Source organism: Strix aluco, chromosome 6, assembly GCF_031877795.1.
Source record: "Strix aluco isolate bStrAlu1 chromosome 6, bStrAlu1.hap1, whole genome shotgun sequence".
Classification (NCBI taxonomy): Eukaryota; Metazoa; Chordata; class Aves; order Strigiformes; family Strigidae; genus Strix; species Strix aluco.
In genome coordinates, this window is record NC_133936.1 from 11,824,000 (window position 1) to 11,842,879 (window position 18,880).

Consider the following 18,880-nt stretch of genomic DNA (forward strand, 5'->3'; position numbering starts at 1 on the left):
CGTCCCGCCGCGGAACGCGGCGCCCACCGCACCCGGGGCAGCTCCGCGGCGCCGCCCCCGCCTCCTCCTCCTCCTCCTCCTTCTTCTTCTCCTCCTCCTCCTCCTCCTCCTCCCTCCTCCTCCTCCTCCTCCCGCCGCCGCCGCCGCCGCGGCTGCACAAAAGGCGGCGGGGAGGGCCCGGCCGGGAAGGGCTGCCCGGGAAGGGCTGCCCGGCCGCCCCGGCCGCCCGCACCATGCTCCGCCGAGGGGGGCTGCCGGCCCCCGCCGCCGCCCGCCGGCCCCCCCCGCTCCTCCTCCTCCTCCTCCGCCTCCTCCTCCTGGCCGCCCCGCTGCAGCCCGGCAGAGGTAAGGGCCGCTTCGCTCCCCACCGCTCCGGGCCCTGCAAACGCCGCCCCGGAGGGCGGATTATCCCCCTAAACCCGCTTCGGTGCACTTTTGTCACGGTTTACGGGTTTTTTCCTCCTCTCTGCCCTGCTTCGGTGCACTTTTGTCACGGTTTACGGGTTTTTTCCTCCTCTCTGCCCCGCTTCCCGGCTGCCTCAGCCCCGCTCCCATCTCCCCACCGGCACCCTGCGCTCTATTTTGCGTGTGCGCCCGTTCCCGCTCCAGCCCCGGTGCCGGCGGGACGCGGCCCGCCGCCGCCCCCCGCTTCCCTCGGCCCCGGGGGGGCGGCCGGTGCCGGCGCTCTCCCCACTTCCCCCTCCGGCCCCGGGGCGACCTCGGAGCCGCGCCGGGGGTCTGCGCCCCGGGTCCCCCCCCGCCCGCTGTGGCACCGGTTGCGGGGCGGCGGGGACAGCATCCTCGGGCTGGCGGGGCGTGATCTCAGACCTTCGCGTTAAAAAGCACGGAACAGCATTATAGGCACCGCGCTCTATAGACGCGCTTTAATAGAATCAGCTATAGCCACTTCTGGTCGGGGAAAAGCGCTTTCCTGGGATGTTTGTCCCAGCAGTGTGTATTAATTGATTGGATGAGGAACAGCAGCACGAGGCCACAAGCCTTCGCTCTGCCAGCGACCGATCCCCCCGCTCTCACCTTATGTCCTTCCCCCGCTCTCACTTTACATCCTTCCCCCACCCGCGTATGCACTGAGCCCAGGGAGCGGTCCCCGTCCCCCATGGGGATGCTCTCGGGGCTCCCGAGCCCAGGGAGTGGTCCCTGTCCCCCGTGGGGATGCTCTCGGGGCTCCTGGGCACACTCGGAGACCTCAGTGCACTTTGTGACACTGCACCAGTTGTACTGGAAACGGGATTTCTCTCCTCTCTGAGCACTTTGTGAAACTTTTTTTGACATGGAGGGAACCCACAAAATGCCTGAGTCCACCATTCCAGTACTTAATGTTTTAATGGTTAATGTTTTAATGACTTATCTTAACAAGAGACTGATCTTGCAGAGTGCTGTGGCACGCGACTGCAAAAACTCATAAGAGTTTTTCTTATCTTGCTTTATTTAGTGGGTCTGATCCTTTGATTTGATGATTCAGTAGTGCAGCAGACCATCTCAGGGACGAGGCTGTTGGAATACTTGTTGCAAGCATAAATAAAATGATCTTTTTTCACACTTAGCTGTATAAAGTACATCACTTTTTTTTTTTTTTTTTTTTTTTTTTTTTTTCCCCCAAGCAAGCCAGCACATTCATCTCAGTTTGAGGACCTGCCCAAACTAGGATTTCTTGCAGAACAGGTTTAAAATGAGGTCTGGTTGCCTGGAGCATCTTTATAAGTAAATTTGTTGAGTACCTTTCATGAGAGTTGCCTATCTTGCTCAGCCTCAGTAGTTTGATGTATTAAAATCTCGGCTGTCTAGTGGGATGCACTGTCTTCCTCTGCTTCTTTGGTCTCTCCTGTGGCTCAGCCTGAGGGAAGGGTATCGGTTGGAGGTGCTCTTTGTGCCTGCTGGATACTGCTCTGCAAAATGAAATAGGGTGTAGGGCTTAGGACTCAGCAGAATCAGTGCGAAGGACCATATGTGGGATGTGGAGCTCAGCAGTCTGGGAGGGGGGTGATTATTTTCCTCTGGAGTAATTTCAGCTAAATCCTGGATGGTACTTTCTCCATTATTAGAAGTTTAGTTGGAATTCAGGAGTGGTTTCATTAAATGTATCGGAATCAAGGAGCAGACTGTGTTTCTTCCAGTCTTACTAGGTGACTCGCCCCAGCATCTGGACTAGCATGGGCATCTTCAGGCCCTTCCTTTGCCCAATTCAGTAAAGACTGTGCTGAATCAAGCACAGCAGAGACTTACATCTGGAAAATCCTGTGTGTTTTTACTCCAACTCAAAAAGCTCATGTTTCAGCCCAAAATCAGAGGGCTTCACAAAGCTCTGTTTTCACAACAATGCTGGAAACGGTTTGGTGTTGCTCCGAAGTGGAAAGAAAAGCATACTTGGAAACTTCAAAAGCTGCCACCAGGAGGAATGTCACCCCGTGGCTGGCCACAGGAGCGTGGGCTGCTTTGGTCATGGCACCCGGTGGAAGGAGGAGACCTTGGTTTTCATTCAGATATTACTGTTACTAAGTAAACTCTCAAAAATCCAGCAGTCAGGAATAGAGGTAAATATTATCCTATTTCCATGCAGACGGGCAAGTGAAGCTGTGGGAGAGCCAGGACTGGGTAGCCAGGGTACAAACACAAGTGTTTGCTTTATAAAGCCCATTATTTTTGCTGTGTTACCCTGTGCACAGCTGCCAGAGCAGCAGCTCTCGAGGAGAGTCTTTGGGCTGTGTTGTAGGGTTTGTAAATGCAAGTGTTAATCTCTGTGCAAATTACAGCTCAGTTGAACAAGTTACATTTTACTTTATATTACCTATTTATGTTTTGAGCTCTTGCAGTGTCCAGGGTCTGAAATATAAATTCTGAATGTGAACAAGGAATGAAACGCCTGGGTATGTGGTAACAGCCAGCAACAAAAAAAACCCCTAAGAAGGCCCTTGTTTGGTATGAATGAGCCCAAGCAGCCGGTCTGAATGAGAGCCATAGAGAAAGTCCAGGGCTTCGCACTCCCGGGTTAGAGTTAACCACCTTGTGGGCAGCAGAGCCCCCTCAGTGCGGGGCTCTGACACAATCATGCCTCAGCAATGACTGAGAATTACTGACAGGACCTACTTATCTTCCTTTTGGTTTTAGCCTAGGGCTAAGTTTTCCTCCAGCTGTCCGGCTTGATTCACTGCTTCCTGCGCTCACAGCCCTGCGCTGGATGGGAGTGACCCAGCCAGCCACCACTTTTAATTTTTTGGTGCGATATTCACATGGGCTATAGTAAAAATCCCTTTCCTAAAGCTCTTGGGCAGTAAGTTCTTGGGACAGGAGACAACTCCATGTGGCTCTTCAGCAGCCATGGTCAAGTCTGCGCACCCAACAGCAGCGTGGTGCAATGGTATCTGCAGATGCAACTGGCTGAAAATAGAGGCCTGACAATGCTTTTATTGACATTTGGGTTGGAAAAAACAGCAGACTCAGAGTTTGAGCCTGAGGCATTTTATTTGGAGTGTGCAGCCTCTGTGCTATATCCTCAGTTGAAGATTTGTTTAATGAGTTATTGACAGTAGAAGTTAATAGCCGCACCCGGGGGAACTGGGGCATCGGTGGTATCGAAGGGCACATTCATAGCCACAGGCATGCTTAAACAAGCTGCTGCATTCAAAACCAGTACCATTGATGTTTGCTTCAGCTTAACTTGTGTGGTTCCACTTTATTTTTAAAGCCCAAAGCCCATGTTGTGGATTTTGCAAGCAAAACTGACGTGGTACCCCTTGTGCTGCTGGACATCAGCAATCCAGGAGCAAAGACCATCGCTGCTGCCTCAGTGGACGCAGAGCCCTCGGCTGTGGCATGGTGTCTTCCACCTCAGCCAGCCTTGGATGTGTCCCAGTGCAGACACACTCCCTGGCTTAACCTGGATATCCTGGGGAAATGACTCTCATAATAAATTAAAAGTAATTTACTGTAACATGAGTCCACTATGGAAATCACCTGTGGAATGGTGAGACGAGTGTCTTCCAAGGCTGCTTTAAGATTAAAAGTTTGGGGAGGGCCCCCATATATTCAGCTGGAAAAATTGAGAAGATGTGCCTAGTGTGACTTTAAAAGTCCATCTTGGAGGGATTTGGATGGCCACCTGTGTATTTCAGGCTGGTCAAACAGCTGTTGCCTTCTGTGGGCAGTGATACAAGTACTTAATTAGGAAGATGAATAGCTGAACTCTTTGATTAACCAGAAACCATTGAAAAAGAGGGAAGAAAAATCACCAGTCATTTTAGATGTTCTCAGTCTCCAGCACAAGTTTCTGTCCTTTTCATTTTTCTTGGGGAAGGAAAAGAAAACAAGACCTCCTTACAGGTGAGGAGAGATTTAAACCTTGTCCTGCCTTTTAAGTTCCAGGGAGATTCTTTGTTCTTGTTTGAACTTACAATATGTTTAACATTAGAATATCTCAAAAAACCACTGAACACTGTTTTGGAGTGAAGGAACTCTTCAGCCCACCCCTCTCTCTGTCATTCTTTCTTGCTGAAGGTCTCAATCTGTGTACCAGCGGAAGTGCCACGTCCTGCGAAGAGTGTCTCCTCATCCATCCCAAGTGTGCCTGGTGCTCCAAAGAGGTAGGTGGGCATACCTCGTTTCTCTTGCATGCTTTTGTAATGCAGGAAGGGAGCTCTTCCCCCACCTTGCCTGTTCCTGACACTGTCCCGTGATAGAAGGGGTGGGTGAGGGCAGCGGGTGCTCCATGCCGAGCGTATTTTGGGTGTATGCGACTCCTCAGCTCCTTGACACCATAGGAAATAAGTCTCTGACCCCACTGGCCCCTGCGTGTCCTCAACAGAGCAGCACTGTTCCTTCAGTCCTTCTGTCCTTTCAATTACCTTCTTGTTTTTGGTGGGTGCTGGGTCACTGCATGGCCTCTGTGTTGCAGAGACCCTTGTTCAAAAGTTCTTTCCCTGAAAAGCCCCAAGCCCCCGGCTGGTGTCCCGCTACGTGTCCCTTGTTGCATGGCCTGACATGGCACGGGCTCTTTGTCTGTAACAAAGATAATTCTCCTTTCTGAATCTATTGTGTCATTTTGGGGGGTGATCCATGCTTCTGGCATCCATGCCATGGCGATGAGTTACACAGCTTAACTGTGCTCTTTGGGGTGAAAATGCATCCTTATGTTGGTGCTGAGGCTACTCACCCATAATTCAATTTGGCCTCCTTGGTTTGTGAGAAATTGCAAATATCTTTCCCTGCTCCCTAAGGACTGCTTATGAGTTTAGATATATATCTTATCAAATATTCTTCTTACCACATAGACTTACGATTTCTAGAGAACAAGGTGTGTGAAGGACCTGATAACATCTGATGCGTAGATAGCTGTTGTCTGCTTAGTGCCTACATCTGTCCTAAGTGTTTAAGAGAGAAATATGGATGCTTACAGACGCAGGGAAAGACCCTGCCTACTTGCAGGCGCAGCTGCTGTGCCAGGAACCAGCTGTGGGCTGTGAAAAACCCCAGAGCAGTGGATGATCTTGAATTTCTCGATGGGCAGGGCCAGGAGTGATGCTCTCCTGTTCCCTGCTGACCCTTTTTCCTCTAGTGTGGCTGTCCCAGTCCTGTTTTGGGGGAAGAAAGCTGTGGGGTTGAGCACACACTTCACCTTGCAGCTATAGCTGGTGATGCTGAGCTGCGGATGCGGGTGCTGCCCACATGCCCCTCTGCTGCTCCTGGCCCTCCTCCACCAGCCCTGTCCCGGGCGGCTGCAGCCCCTCAGGGTGGAGGATGGGGATGGATGGTGATGGGCATGGGGCAAGGGGGGCTCCCAAGCCCCGTGGTTTGGTTGGGTCTCAGGAGGTACCCCAGCCTCTGGCTCTCTAGGTTTGTTTTACTGGATTTTCACTTACTTGGATGCACAGCTGCAGCTCTGCAAGGAAGACCTCCTGACGCTACTAACACTATGCTACCTGACAGTGTAATAGCTTTCATGTTTTTTTTTCCATCAAGGAGAATGCTGTGCAGAAGGGAAAGGGTAAAGCAATAGATCCACTTTTGAGACATCTTGTAAACAGCTGTAAGAGCTCCTCTTCCAGCCAGCTAATCTGCGGTGGTGAGATTGGATCCAGGAACGCTGGCTATTAAGCTATGGGTACCCAATAACTTGCTTTTTTTTGTTTGTTTTTTTTTTTTATTCTTGGCATCAAAAGACAACTTCTTGCAAAATGCTGCCAGTGGAAATGTTTATCTGGTGGTCACTGTGACCACTAATTGTATAGCAGCCCATGGGACTGGCAGCCTGACTCTTATCTTGCAAACAGGAGAGTTACCAAAAAAAAAAATATTCCTAAATGGAATGGAGAGGCCAAGAAGGAAGACGGGTGTTTACAGGGAAGTGCTGTAATACTTTCTGACCTTTAGCCTGCAGCAGCTATTTAAAAATACATTTGAAGGTGTTTCATGCCAAGAGCTGCGTGTTTAAAAGCTGCTGTCCCCATTACATGCTGCATGCTAAAACTTAGCGAGTTCTTATCCTAATTCTATTCTTATTTGAATTTACTGGTTGAAACTCTAATTATTTCCCTTTAACTGAGATCATCAGGTGAGGTAGTGGGATTGTGAAGATACCTAGAGGTTTTTGACTTCAAAAGTTTTAAAGTAATATTATAAACTCTTAATATCCACTTTCTTTGCATAGTCATTTCACCACCTTATTTCCTTTCCCTCTGCTGCAGCCTAGTCAGGCATGCTTATTAAATTGCTTTTAGTCTGTTTTCCTTAGCTATTTCCATTAGCTGTCATTCGCTATGTACGTTGCCAGTGAGTGTATATGCCAGTCAAATTCTATACCTCTGTTGCTGTTAAGTATCAGGACTAAGATTTTGGAGTGGCTTCCACAGATGCTAGTTATGTTGTGGTAGAAACACAATCGGCTGATTAGTGTGTATTTTCTGCTCCCTTTGCATTTACTTAACAGGTTTGGGAGCAAACGGCCAGCTGTTGTCATCTATGTAGGCAACAATTCATAATTTTGTCAGAAGTATATAGAGTAGAAGTTTATAAGTGTATATATATATTAGTTCTATATATAATTATATATATTATGTGTGTATGTGTTTTATATATATAATAAATATCTCTACACCTTGTGTATATATAATAGATATACACAAAATATGCTTATATATATATTATTATATCTTCCTGTATATATATATACCTTCTCATATGTAATATTCTTCCCTTTGGGGAATAACATCACTTGGCGGTGCCATCATATCTGTCTGTGCGTTGTCCCCCTGGGTGCCTGGCAGTGCTGATGCTGTGAGGGACCCCTCGGCTGTGGGAGAGAAGCGGTTTGAGTAGGAAAGCCATGCTGTTTCCCGGAGATGGTCATGCTTCATGCAAGCCTCCTGCAGTGTTGCATCCTCCTCCATCACCCCTTGCACTCCTGGATCTATGCCCCGCAAGACCGCAGAGGAGCAGAAAGTCTCAAGCACTCATAGACTGCAACTAGGGGTTAGGAGTGCATGAAAGCAGTTCTGCAGATACAAGGAGCCCTATCCCAATGGTTTTCCAAGTGGCATAAGGTTCCTTGTGTTTACATTGCCTTGAATTGTGAGGGTAAGAGCATGCGTACAACAGAGTAGTCAAGATGCTATAAATTTATGGCTCCTAACCTGTTAGTACGGGGTGCATCACATTCCCTTGGCTTGAATCAGCCTCTGTTCGTTTCTGCTTGTGTTCAGTATCTCTGCTCCCATCCGAGAGGGTGATGATGAATGAGTTGATGATAGCAGCTTCTGCTATCCGGCAGCCCCGGAGCCCCCAGGGGCTGCTGAGCTAACCACAAGTCTTTGGGCTGTTGGAAATTTGGAAGCAGACATCGATTCTGTTGGCTCGTGGAAGAATACCTTGAAAGGCAGGACTTAAATGAGGTGATCTGTTTAAATGGCACTGAAAAGAGGAGGTATGAATGTGTGGCCTTAACCATCGCCTGAGCATGCCTTGAAACAGGGCTGTCAGAGAAATATGTGACTCTTGGGTGATGGAGACTGTTGCAGCCCTTTCCATCTGTGCTGGAATCTGAGGAGATTCCTCAGCTTCTCCTGCAAGCTTCAGAAGAAGCTGGAAATGACTACAAATTGCTGACACACTGCTGGTGAAAGACTCTGGCTGGAAACTGCACGCTGGCCTGTGGGGTTGCTATGAATTCTGTGGCAGCCTGGTTTTCAGGGGTGGGAGGGGAGGATGCTCATTGATTTTTTTGCAATGGTGTCAGGTTGCCCAGGCTCAGCGGGGCTTCTTGGGCTTGCTAGGGAGAGCAGGGAGCTCTGTAAGTGGCTTCAGCGCTGCCCTCCGAGCTGCCAGGTGGGGTGTGATAGACAGGTGGTGTTTGTGTTCATGATAAACCTATCTGGAGTGATTGCAGGGGGGATACTCTCCAAAAGACCATTCAGGAGTACCAGTATGGGGTTTAGAATTATGTCATTACATTGCTGTTACCTTCTGTTTGCTGCTTTGGGGAGCAGCATACCAACGTGCAGAGGCTCCTTGTTTGTTAGGTGTGTGTACACTGTGTGTTCATCCACACCATACCGATGTGGATGCATTTAGGTGTGTACATACAAAATAGAGATGCACATTAATTACATTAATTAAACTGAAATTTTTGTTTTGATTAATTGAACTGAGATTTCCCCAATGGCACCCTCTGTTTTCCAGCAGGTTGCTTGTACCCCATCCTCTCCCATCTCAGGAATGTGTGTCTGGAGAATGAGAAAGGAAAATCAAGGATCTCCCTAGAGGGAACATGTCATTTTTTTAAATGGAAAATGCAGGCATATTTCAGACTGAATTAATGCAGAACTGGACTGATTAAAGCAAAAAATGGTTAGGGACATGTCTAGTCAGTAGTTAGATATAGTCAGTTAGATACAGTCAGTGCTATTCTCCGTTTTTATAACATGAATCAAGCAATTTGTCTTAAAACTGTCAAACTGATGAGCATGTAATTGTCACACTGTTGTCTCCATTCACTCTGTCCACTTGTGTGCATTTGCTTTTGTGAGCTTGTTAGCACAGAGGCTGGTCCGCAAAGAGCGCACCAGGCTGCGAGCAGCCAGCGTTACTAACACGGACTAGGTGGGATCTTCCTGAAATGATGCTTCTCTGTGTCACGAAGCAATGCTTGGGGTGGTTCCTGCCTGCTGTGGGGTACCTGCTGCATTTTTCGCTGAAGCAGGCATGCAGGCGGATGGTCGGCAGGTATTTGGGAGCACCAAATTGCTTAATGAACTATGAAGCGACTTCTGCTCAGGGACTGGGGTTTGAACCGACGTGCCACATCTGAGCTGGTGTGGGGCTGCCTTTCGGCATGGTTGCTCATGAATTATTTGGACCTGCGCAGTACCCTTTACTCCTCAAATCTGCTCATCCTTTTTTTCTTTCATTTAACCTCTGGGAGTCTCAATTTTCTCTGTTGCAGAAAACTTTGCGCTTGGGTTGGATGGTACCTGGTATCCACCCTTTTGGCTTTGGGTTTTGATCTACAGGTGCACGTGAGGGATGTTTGCAGGGTGCTGAGGTGATTGCTGGGGCTTTCCCAAGGCCACCATCATTCCCCTGCCCGGTGTTACCCTGCCTGTGTTAGAAACCCAAGCAGAAGTAGGGGTCGGACCTGCACCACTGGGTGCTGGGCTGCACACCCCTCCCCTGGGGCATTTGCACCCCTGAGGGTGCACCACAGATGTTAAGGCATTCCACCAAACAAGAAAAGGCCTGGATTTGATTGGAGCTGCAGCTTAGCAATTGCTGCTCTGTGGCAAGTCCTCTGGGCCTATTTTAGAGGAAAGTTTAAGACAAAATAGCTGGGTCAAGTGAGAGGGACCTGGGGACTGGAGGAGTGCGGAGGTGCTGCTGACCTAAGAGCTTTGTGCACCTCCCATCAGGAGAGGTTGTGTAGGGGCCTTCCCCTGACCTCATGGGCTTTTTCTGGAGAACTTTTGTCATGGAGGCTGCAGAAAAACACATTGCAGCAGTAACCACTTCTCTCCACGGTGCAAATGGACAGACTTACACATGCTCGGGTGCCCTGCCCCAAAAAAGCTCACTGAGGGTCCCACACGGGTGTGCTCCTCTCCCATGTGCTGGTGCTGCCTCGTCCTTGGCGTGCGGATGCTGCTCTCGTGTACACCCCTTGCTGGGATAATGAACAGCGGTATAAACAGTACCATACCCAGAGCTGTCTCTCGTGGTGTTACGAGCTTGACTGCTAAAGAGTAGCAGCTGGGGAAGGAAGCCGCCATCCTCCTCTCCCCAGGCTGCCCGCCCCTCCTGGCTCTTTTTCTGCTACCCCAGCCCCAGCCAGAAAATTAAGCTCTAATTCAAAGCCCTTTGAAGTTGAGTCTTTCCGTTCACATCTAGAGGCTTTGGAGCAGACCCCGGGGAGAATTGGAAACGCCTGATAAAGGCTGCAGTTGCATGAGCAGCCCTAAATATTGTCCTATTTGGATACTTCTCCCTAGTGTTAATTTCTGGGGAATAACTAAAGGTTCCCGGCTGCCCTCCTGGTGCTGTTTGTGTTGATTTTTGCACAGCCAGAGTGTCCTTTCTAATAGGTGGCAGCAGAAATGAGCTCGCAGAGGTGCTCACCTGGAGCTGAGGTTCAGGTACTGGGAGAGCATCTCCTCATGGGTTCCCCAATACGGGGTGGACCAGCCCGGGAAAGTGCCTGGACCCTGCTGGCTTTTCACTGACTTTAGGTCAAACCACATCAGAGATAAACTTTTCTCCAAGGTTGCCCTAAACGTGCTGCTCTGAAAGGCTGGGTGTTGTTCTGTGAGGTTTTGTGAGGGATTCTGATTTTAATTTTATCATGCTGGAGATGATTTAAGTAGTCCCAGTCCTCCTTTCTGGAAGTTCATCTGTTTACATGACGTGTTCCAAGAAATTTGTGTTCATATCCATCTGACGTGCTGTCTCCTTGGCTGGACTCCGCCACTGGATGCTGGAATGCAAATCTCACATTTTTCAAATAGCGTTGGGACCTCATAGTGAGAAAATGCAGCAGAGAGCCTCTGTCTGTGTCCTGGGGCCCTGCATCTGAGGCTGGACTCGGGGGACCCCCAAGCACCCTGTGGGGTGCAAAAGCGAGATCTGTCTGATGGCCTCTCCCTTCTTGATGTCTCCCCTGTCCTCTGCCATGCCAGAGCTTCATCAAAAAGTGAGATTTATTCAGCCCTGCACTGTTTTTTGGCTGCACAGCTGAAGGAGGGGCTGGTGTGGCTGCGAGCATCTTCTTCGCATTATTTCATGTCATTTCAGTTCATCAGCCTGGAGCAGAAGACAGTTGTCTCTGTTGTTATAGTGCAGAAATAAGTAGGAATTGACTGTTGAAAATCCAGTAAGTTTTGGGCATGCGACTTGCTCCCTTTGGTGCTTTTGGAAAAAAAAAATATTAAAAGAAAAGGCATTCTAACAAATGGGTTCTTTGCAAAAGGCTGCATTGTGCAGCCGGCTGTTCCCGAGTGCCGCCCAGGACAAGGCTGCATTGTGCACCACGCACGGGGCTCACAGCGAGGGCTGGAGCTCTGGGGACAGGCGCTGGGAGACTCCCTGCCGTGACAGCCTGTCCTCCAGGAGCAAGCTGCTGCCTGCACCTTGCTGCCTGCACCTCATTGCCTGCAGTGGCCACAGGCTGCCTTTTGACAACTTCCCATGCAGGCTATCCCACCTCCCTTATTTTCTGGCAAAGCTGCCCAGGGCAGCCTGCCCACACCAAACCACTCCGGCTGTGCTCTGCCTCATGGACCGCTTGCTGTCCCTTTTTTTTTTTCCATGTGATGGTGTCATGCCAACACCTGCAGCGCAGAGGTGTGAGGAGGGGACAGGTGGTGCTTGTGTGGGGACGTGCAGTGTCTCGCCCGGGGAAGAGGTTGCAGATCCCTGCAGCCACCCATCCTCAGTCTCCAGCTTCACATGTTGACTTGGCTCTCTGGGTTGGTGGGTTTGTCCTGCTCCCCTCGGTGCCACCTCCTTGTCCTCTCTTCTCTCTTTTGCAAAGCTCCTTTGAGGTGATGCACATGCAAAAAGTAACAGCTTCTCACCTTTTCTCCTTGAAGCGGTTGGCTGTAAGGCAGCAAACCAAACATTTTGCCTTGCTTTCTTCATGTGGCCTAAGTCGGGCTGGGAGCAAGTGCTGCTGCTGTGGCTGGGGTGAAAAAGCAGGCTTAGCTTTCTGCTGCAATGGTCTGTGAGCAAATTCAATTTTCAAATCCTTGCAGAATTTCTTTTTTGGTAGCTCCCTTTGAAAGGCTCAAGGCTCAGTGCTTTTGAGTGAGCCACCACAAATGACACCAGCTTCTTGTCATCTCCTATTTGCTACGGATACCAGCATGTCAAAACAAAGCCTGTGCTATGCGATTGATGTTTCTCCCTCCCCTTCCCTTTTGTCTATTCTTCACTCCCCAGGAGTTCAGCAGCACAAAGTCCATCACATCGCGGTGTGACTTCCTGCAGAATCTGATTGCAAACGGTTGTGCCGGAGCCATCGAAAACCCCAGCAGCAGCATCAGCGTGGTGAAGAACGTCCCTCTCAGCAGCAAGGGCTCCGGCCAGACCCACCTGGATGTCACGCAGATCATGCCTCAGAAGGTCGCCTTGAATCTTCGTCCTGGTGAGTCCCCAGTGGCTGCGAGCCATTTGCTGGGGTGTGTGTGTGGGTGAGAAAGGGTGGCCAGGACATGCCAAGAGTGTGTTATAGCTCCTGACCTCATAGCCCACTAAAGCAGGTGGCTGCTGGCCCCTTCCACAGCCTATGAACTTTGGTGCATCACAAACAGGTTTGGGGCTGAGGCGTATGTTCTCCATGAGAGGACACTGCTGTTATGCGAAGTCAATCAAAGCCCACCCACAACTGTTATCAATACTAATCTTAATCCTTGCATGTGTTTAAAAGGGACCTGCTCAGCTTAAAAATGTAATCACTGGATGGAAGGAGTTAAAATAACTTCAGATCCTGCACCAAGCTGACAGTGCTTGACTCGAAACTGAGACAGCTCCTTCTATAAATTGGAAACAAAAATGCCTATCTGTTTTCTGTCAGTATGCAAAAGAGCCATGGGATCAAGGCAGAAGATGGGAGGTTTGAACTTGTGACTCAGGCCTTGGACTGTAGCCAGATCCCTGTTTCATTCCCCTGAGCCATCACTTTTCTTCAATCTCTTCCTTTTAATTAAAATTAGAAGGGAATGGCTGGACAGCCATGTGAGCACGCTTGTTATCAAAAGTTTTTGCATGATGGGGGGAGGCTTTAATGTGGGTTCAGAATTCTTACAAAAATTTGGCAGCCAATATTTCTGAAGGGGGGAAAAAAAAAGCTCTTTATTACAAAGTTAAGAAGCAAATATAAAAGCTCAATTCATTATAAGCAATTGGTGTGGGTTTCTAAGGCTTACAGTTTTGTGACAGCTCTCATGAGCATACAGAAAAATGAAATACGATGTTTTGCCCAAGAAAAACAGGCGTTTGAGCTGGTGCTCATGCTACCAGTGGGCTCCCAGAGCCTCCCAGTTTCTGCAGGGTTTTTTGTTTCAATTTTATGGGTTGGATAGTTGTCATGTCTCTTGATTAACTCTTCCTCAGCAGGATGACTGCTGTCATCAGTCAGACCCTCAAATGTAAAGAAATTTTGCTTCAAAGCCTTAAAAGCAGATACCTGAGGGACGTCACCACTGGATGTATGGCTAGATGCATGGCTTCTGCAACTGAATGTCGCTGATAACACAGGATTCCTCCCATAAAGAAAGGGAGCTGTTATTACTCCTCTTTCTTGAGGGAATTCCTGGCAGAAGGGACTGGCTCAGCTTCCACATCTTGCTTCCTGCAGACCTCCTTCATGTGCAGTGCCCTCTGCGCTCAGCAAATTCCCCTTTCCCAATCCCCAGCAGTTTTGCCCAGCTGGAGGCACAGATGCCCACCGCTCTGGTCTGTGACAGGGTGTGGGGGCCCATCTCCCTGCGGCTTCCTGGGGGCCACGCTGTCGGATGCTTTGGGCTGCAAGGGCTGGTGTGCTGTTCCTGCCAGCCCTCGCAGGGTACCACACTTGTGGCCATCTTCAGTGCTCCTTGGACGGCAGAAAAGCCCTGCAGATCTGGGCTGAGCAGCAGGAATCACCTTGAGGGCCCCCACAGCGATCCCCACGCTGAGCCAACGAGCTCCCCTCCTTGTGCCCCTCTTGCAGAGTATCGGAGCCCCCTGCAGGAGGAGGGACATACCTTGATGACTGTAATAGTATCTCCCATTTTTGCTCTCTTTTTGATGTTGGGCAGCACTCTATCTTAGGACTGATGACTTCCTAAACCCTTGTTTTAGCATCCCCAGTTTAAATTATCCATTAATCCTTGAGTTTGAGAATGGGTTTCACCCTGTGAACCCAAGACAAAAAGGAGACAATGTTGATTTAATTTTGGGCATGAAGGGTGTACTATTTCAAAGATGAACTCACACAGCGGTCTGTGGCAATGGTGATCTTTTATTCTTAGACCGCTAAGCAGAAGCAGAAGGGAGTGAATTGTCAATTGTTTGCTGTTCCCACCCAGGCAGTTTGATCTAATTGTCCTGTGGCAGAAGTCACATCCCCAAATCTCTTTGCCCACAGCTAATTTCCAAAGCCCTTAAATTAATGTTCTTACAGGGTAGCTTTCAGATCGAGCATTTAGTTTTTATAACATTGCTTTTTAATCTTGGGTCCAGCTGTAAAGTGGTGTGTCCTGGTTAAATGAAAAATATGAATAGTGTAAAAGGAATTTTAAAAATGAATAGATGCAAGTTGTGTTGCCCATCAAGCTGTAAGCCTCACCAAGCAGAAAAAAGAGCTTTTCCTGGTTAAGCGTGATTGTTGAGTTTGTGTTCTACAATTGGCCAAAAGCAGTTTTTCCAGTTTTTGTGCTGCCTCTGTGTGACAGCATCCAAGGAATATTTCTGAATTCAGCATTGAATTTAAAACTTTTCAGTAAAAGCCCTAAGGAGAGGATGGTGGTGACGATACGTGGGGAAGGAGAGGGCTGGATTATCCCTAGAAGTGTGAGAGTAATACTGTGCACAGAGAGTAATAAATTCTTTTGCACTTACATCTACATATATTAGTGATATTTTCTCTGTGATAATGGATTTGTGCAGTTAGGAATGAAAGAACCAGGCCCAGGATCCTGTTATTTTTGGTGCTTCTTGGAGACTAATAAATTCGTAACTATTAAGAGAAGAAGGTTTGATCAGAGCATCCCAAATACCCTTTGTGGCACAGGAAATCCCATCTTAGGACGAGCTCTGAAAGAACAGTGTTTTGGAAACGGAAATGTTGGGAAATGCAGAAGGACACATCCTCTTTTTCTGAAAGGGTTGGGTATTCCACTGGGAAAAATATGTTGGAATGAAAAAAATAGGCATGGGAATGAATTTTCCTGGAGTTAAATACATTCTTGCAGCTCTGAATTAAAGTCAAGCTTGCAGTTATGGTTTGTTACCCCGCAATCAGCGCTAACAGGTTTTGCACTATATAAATGATGTTCTCCTTTGTTCCCCCCCACAAATGCATGCTGGGTGCAGTGTCAGGCTCACCTGATTTCATTGAGGCACCTCGATAGCTTTGTTTACTGTAGGGACAGTGCTGAGTTGCACCCTGCTGCATACTACATTGCAGCACAGTGCTGAGAAAGTCCTGCTCCTGCTGGGAAAGAAAGCCAGGGAGAATAAGGAGGAATATTTATGGCAAGTTTCTTGCTTCCTACAGCTGATATCTGAGCAATACCTACGTGTGCGTGTTTGCGCATGGTGCCCCTCGCAGCCCTGCCTTTGCCAGGTGGGGTTGTAGCAGACTGCAGGGGGGAGCAACTACCTGCAAGAGAAGAAGACCTGGCTTGGAAACAACCCTTGATCTAAACGTGGAGGGAAATCATTAAATAGAGGGAAGGTCTTGGTTTAGGAGCTGTAGGTGACTTCTCTGGTACCCCAGCACCAAGCTGACTGAGATGCACAGAGAACAGGTGGAGCAAAGAGCAAAGCCGGATCTAAACCCTTCACAGCTTTGTTTGCAAAAGAAGCGGGCTCTGACCCTGATGGACATGCCCTGGGGTGCAGGCACCCCAGCTCCTTTGCCGAGGGGGTGGATGCTGCTGGGCCATAGCAGCTGCTGCAGAGGGCTGGGAGAGGGTGTTCGCTTGCTCCCCACACACAAGGATGGCTGCAGGAATCACCTCAAAGCATATCCTGGAGCCAGGGAGGGTGTTTGGCCCTGGGTGCTGCTCGGCACAGCGCAACCCCAGGTGCCACACAGGGCTCCTGCCTGCTGGGCTGCAAAGCCCCTCATGCTGTGTCTTGCCAGCACAGCAGTTTTGGGATGCTGCTGCTGCGTGTTGTTGGGCTGGAAGTAAGTGGGAGCAGCTGTGCTGCTGTGCACAACAAGGAGAACAATAAAATGGTTACGGAAATGTTTTCACAATACTAAAAAAATGTGCATTAAATTTCTGGGGAAGAAGAAGGGAAGCCATGAGTGTTTTGCAGAACCTGTCAGTGCCCAGAGTTCAGCTTCAGCCATGAAGAGCTGGGACAGGTGGGCAGGAGGGGGAGCTTGGTCTTGAGAGGATCTGAGTCCCTGGGTCTGAGACCCCACTGAGCTGGAAAAGGGGCTGAGGAGGCAGCTGGGAACATGGGATCGCCAAACCAACCTGGGGCTTGAGGGTGCTGGAGTCTGGGGTTTCCATTTAGACCCCTTTCTCAGCCAGGCATAAGGCAAACATTCGCCACCTCCTCTCTGGCTCCACCAAGATTAATCTGGTGTGAAGTTGACTTCACTTTGAAGCCACTCCACCTTTTCTGAGGTGTGGGCAGTGCCAGCAGTGGCCTCCCTTCCCAGGAACCCCTTCTGGAGGGCATCTCTGTTGAAAGTGGTTTGGCGAAGGGGAAGATCAAGGGAAGGGCTTTCCTCTGCTCTTCACATTTGCACAGCTTGTGACTCAGCCCTGTCAGCTCCTTCCCTCATGTTCATCACTTCAGGAACCTTCATCTCTGCCTCGGTGCTTCCCTGGGTGACCCTAACAAACTTCTGTTTCCAGTTCACTTCCCTTTTGCCCTGCTTTCTCCAGAATCATGGTGACACAGCACTTTTTTGGGGGAGAGGTCCTTTTCAAAGGTGTTTCTTCTGTGTCTGCTTCAACTTGGCTTCCCTGCACAGCTCAGAGGACATCTTGCATTCATCTCACGCTGGCTGTTTTCTCCTGACCCTCCTTCTTTTCCTGTTCCACCTCCTTCTCTCTTTTGTGCAGGACTTCTTGGACTGTTCCTGGTTTGCTTTAAGGATGTACCCAAGTAAGCATGTGCAGGGTCCCTCTTTCAGTAGTCCATGAAACATTTGAGGTTCACTCTGCTTGGTTTTCTTTCCATTTTTCTGGGAAAATGCCCTGGCCTGTACACAGTTGGGGCAGCAGGATTTTTCTTGTGTCCCCCCTTAGACATTCTCTCAGCTGAGGTAGAAAGAACCTTTCCCATATCTCCAAAGTAGAATAGAGACATGCACTCCATAGATGTGGCTTTTTCTTGCTAACCAGTACACTACATAGCTTAAGGGGACCCAAAGTCATTACCTGCTTTCCTGTTAGTCTCCTAAGGGATAGGTTTGGAAAAGCTTATTCCCATCACCCTCTTTTGCAAGTGATCTGCTCTGCAGGGGGGAAAAAAACCCAACATGGTCTGGATTTTGTGTGTGCTAGGAGTTTCCTTTTCACTGCTTTCAACTCTTGTGTGTGTGCAGGTGACCAGACCTCCTTCCGAGTTCAGGTTCGGCAAGTGGAGGACTATCCTGTGGACCTCTACTACCTAATGGATCTCTCCCTGTCCATGAATGATGACCTAGATAATATTCGCAATCTGGGGACCAAGCTGGCTGAAGAGATGCGAAAGCTCACTAGCAATTTCCGGCTGGGGTTTGGCTCTTTTGTGGACAAAAATATTTCTCCTTTCTCCTACACAGCACCAAGATACCAAAACAATCCCTGCATTGGGTAAGTGGTAGGTGTATCCCAAAGGGACAAGCCCTGTGTTTGCACAGAGCCTGGCTGCAATCTTCTCTTCCTATTCTTGCTTTAAATAATGAACCACACTTAAGCTCTGGCTTTTAGGAATGCTCATTAGCCATGGCTGTCACTGTGATGCTCCAGAATGATTCAAAATAGGACAACTTCCAATTTTGCAGTGGATGTTGGATGATCTGTGCATCTATAGGTGGGAAACTGTTCTATCAGGAGCCTGAAGCTATTTTTAAGTACCTGAAGAGGATGCAGGCATAGCAGGCTTTTTAACAGGCTTTAAGAAAAAGGAGAAGGAGCCAGAAATTCCTGATTTCTGATCCTAGCTTTGAGTCATAGTTTGGCTTTGAGTAAATCAATTAAGCTCTTTGTCTCCATTTTACAGATAAGGAGACCAAGGCAGCGTAAGTCCTTCCCAACAGAAGTGTTTGGGGGAAATTAGATTTGTGACGGCCTGGAGTTCTTGTAATGTGTTTTGAAGATGTCAGGCAGGTTTTTTTCATCTTTATTTCTGTGGAAGGAAAGCAGACTGGCAGTTGCAAAAGACACAGATGATGTGGTTTGCTTTGCAGTCATATCAGAGCCTTCTTTTGGTTTTGGCTTGTTAGTGTCTTTGCTAGACTCTTTTAATTTGATTTTAACTGTTGGAGTTGAGATCAAGACCATTGAACTGGAGATTATGCCAGAGTGAAACTGGGTGTAGTGAGGGATGTTCAGGCTCAGATGGGTTTGGATGTTGACACGAAAGGATGGATACAGTGGCCAGTGCCCTCCTGGGAGAATGTGACTGTTGACACTTACCCTTGTGGTCCCCATCTTCACCTTATCCATCACTG

The 18,880-nt window shown here is 48.8% G+C and overlaps 1 protein-coding gene across 1 annotated transcript in view; it reads left to right on the plus strand.

The window, feature by feature from the left end:
- The window catches only part of ITGB5 (integrin subunit beta 5), a 63,397-nt gene continuing 44,517 nt past the window's right edge, over window positions 1-18,880 (plus strand). Inside the window, exons 1-4 of the mRNA XM_074828699.1 lie at window positions 1-345; window positions 4,513-4,598; window positions 12,436-12,640; window positions 17,771-18,020. Coding sequence (XP_074684800.1) covers window positions 234-345; window positions 4,513-4,598; window positions 12,436-12,640; window positions 17,771-18,020 — 653 coding nt within the window. The 5' untranslated portion in view covers window positions 1-233. The remainder of the gene's footprint in view (window positions 346-4,512; window positions 4,599-12,435; window positions 12,641-17,770; window positions 18,021-18,880) is intronic.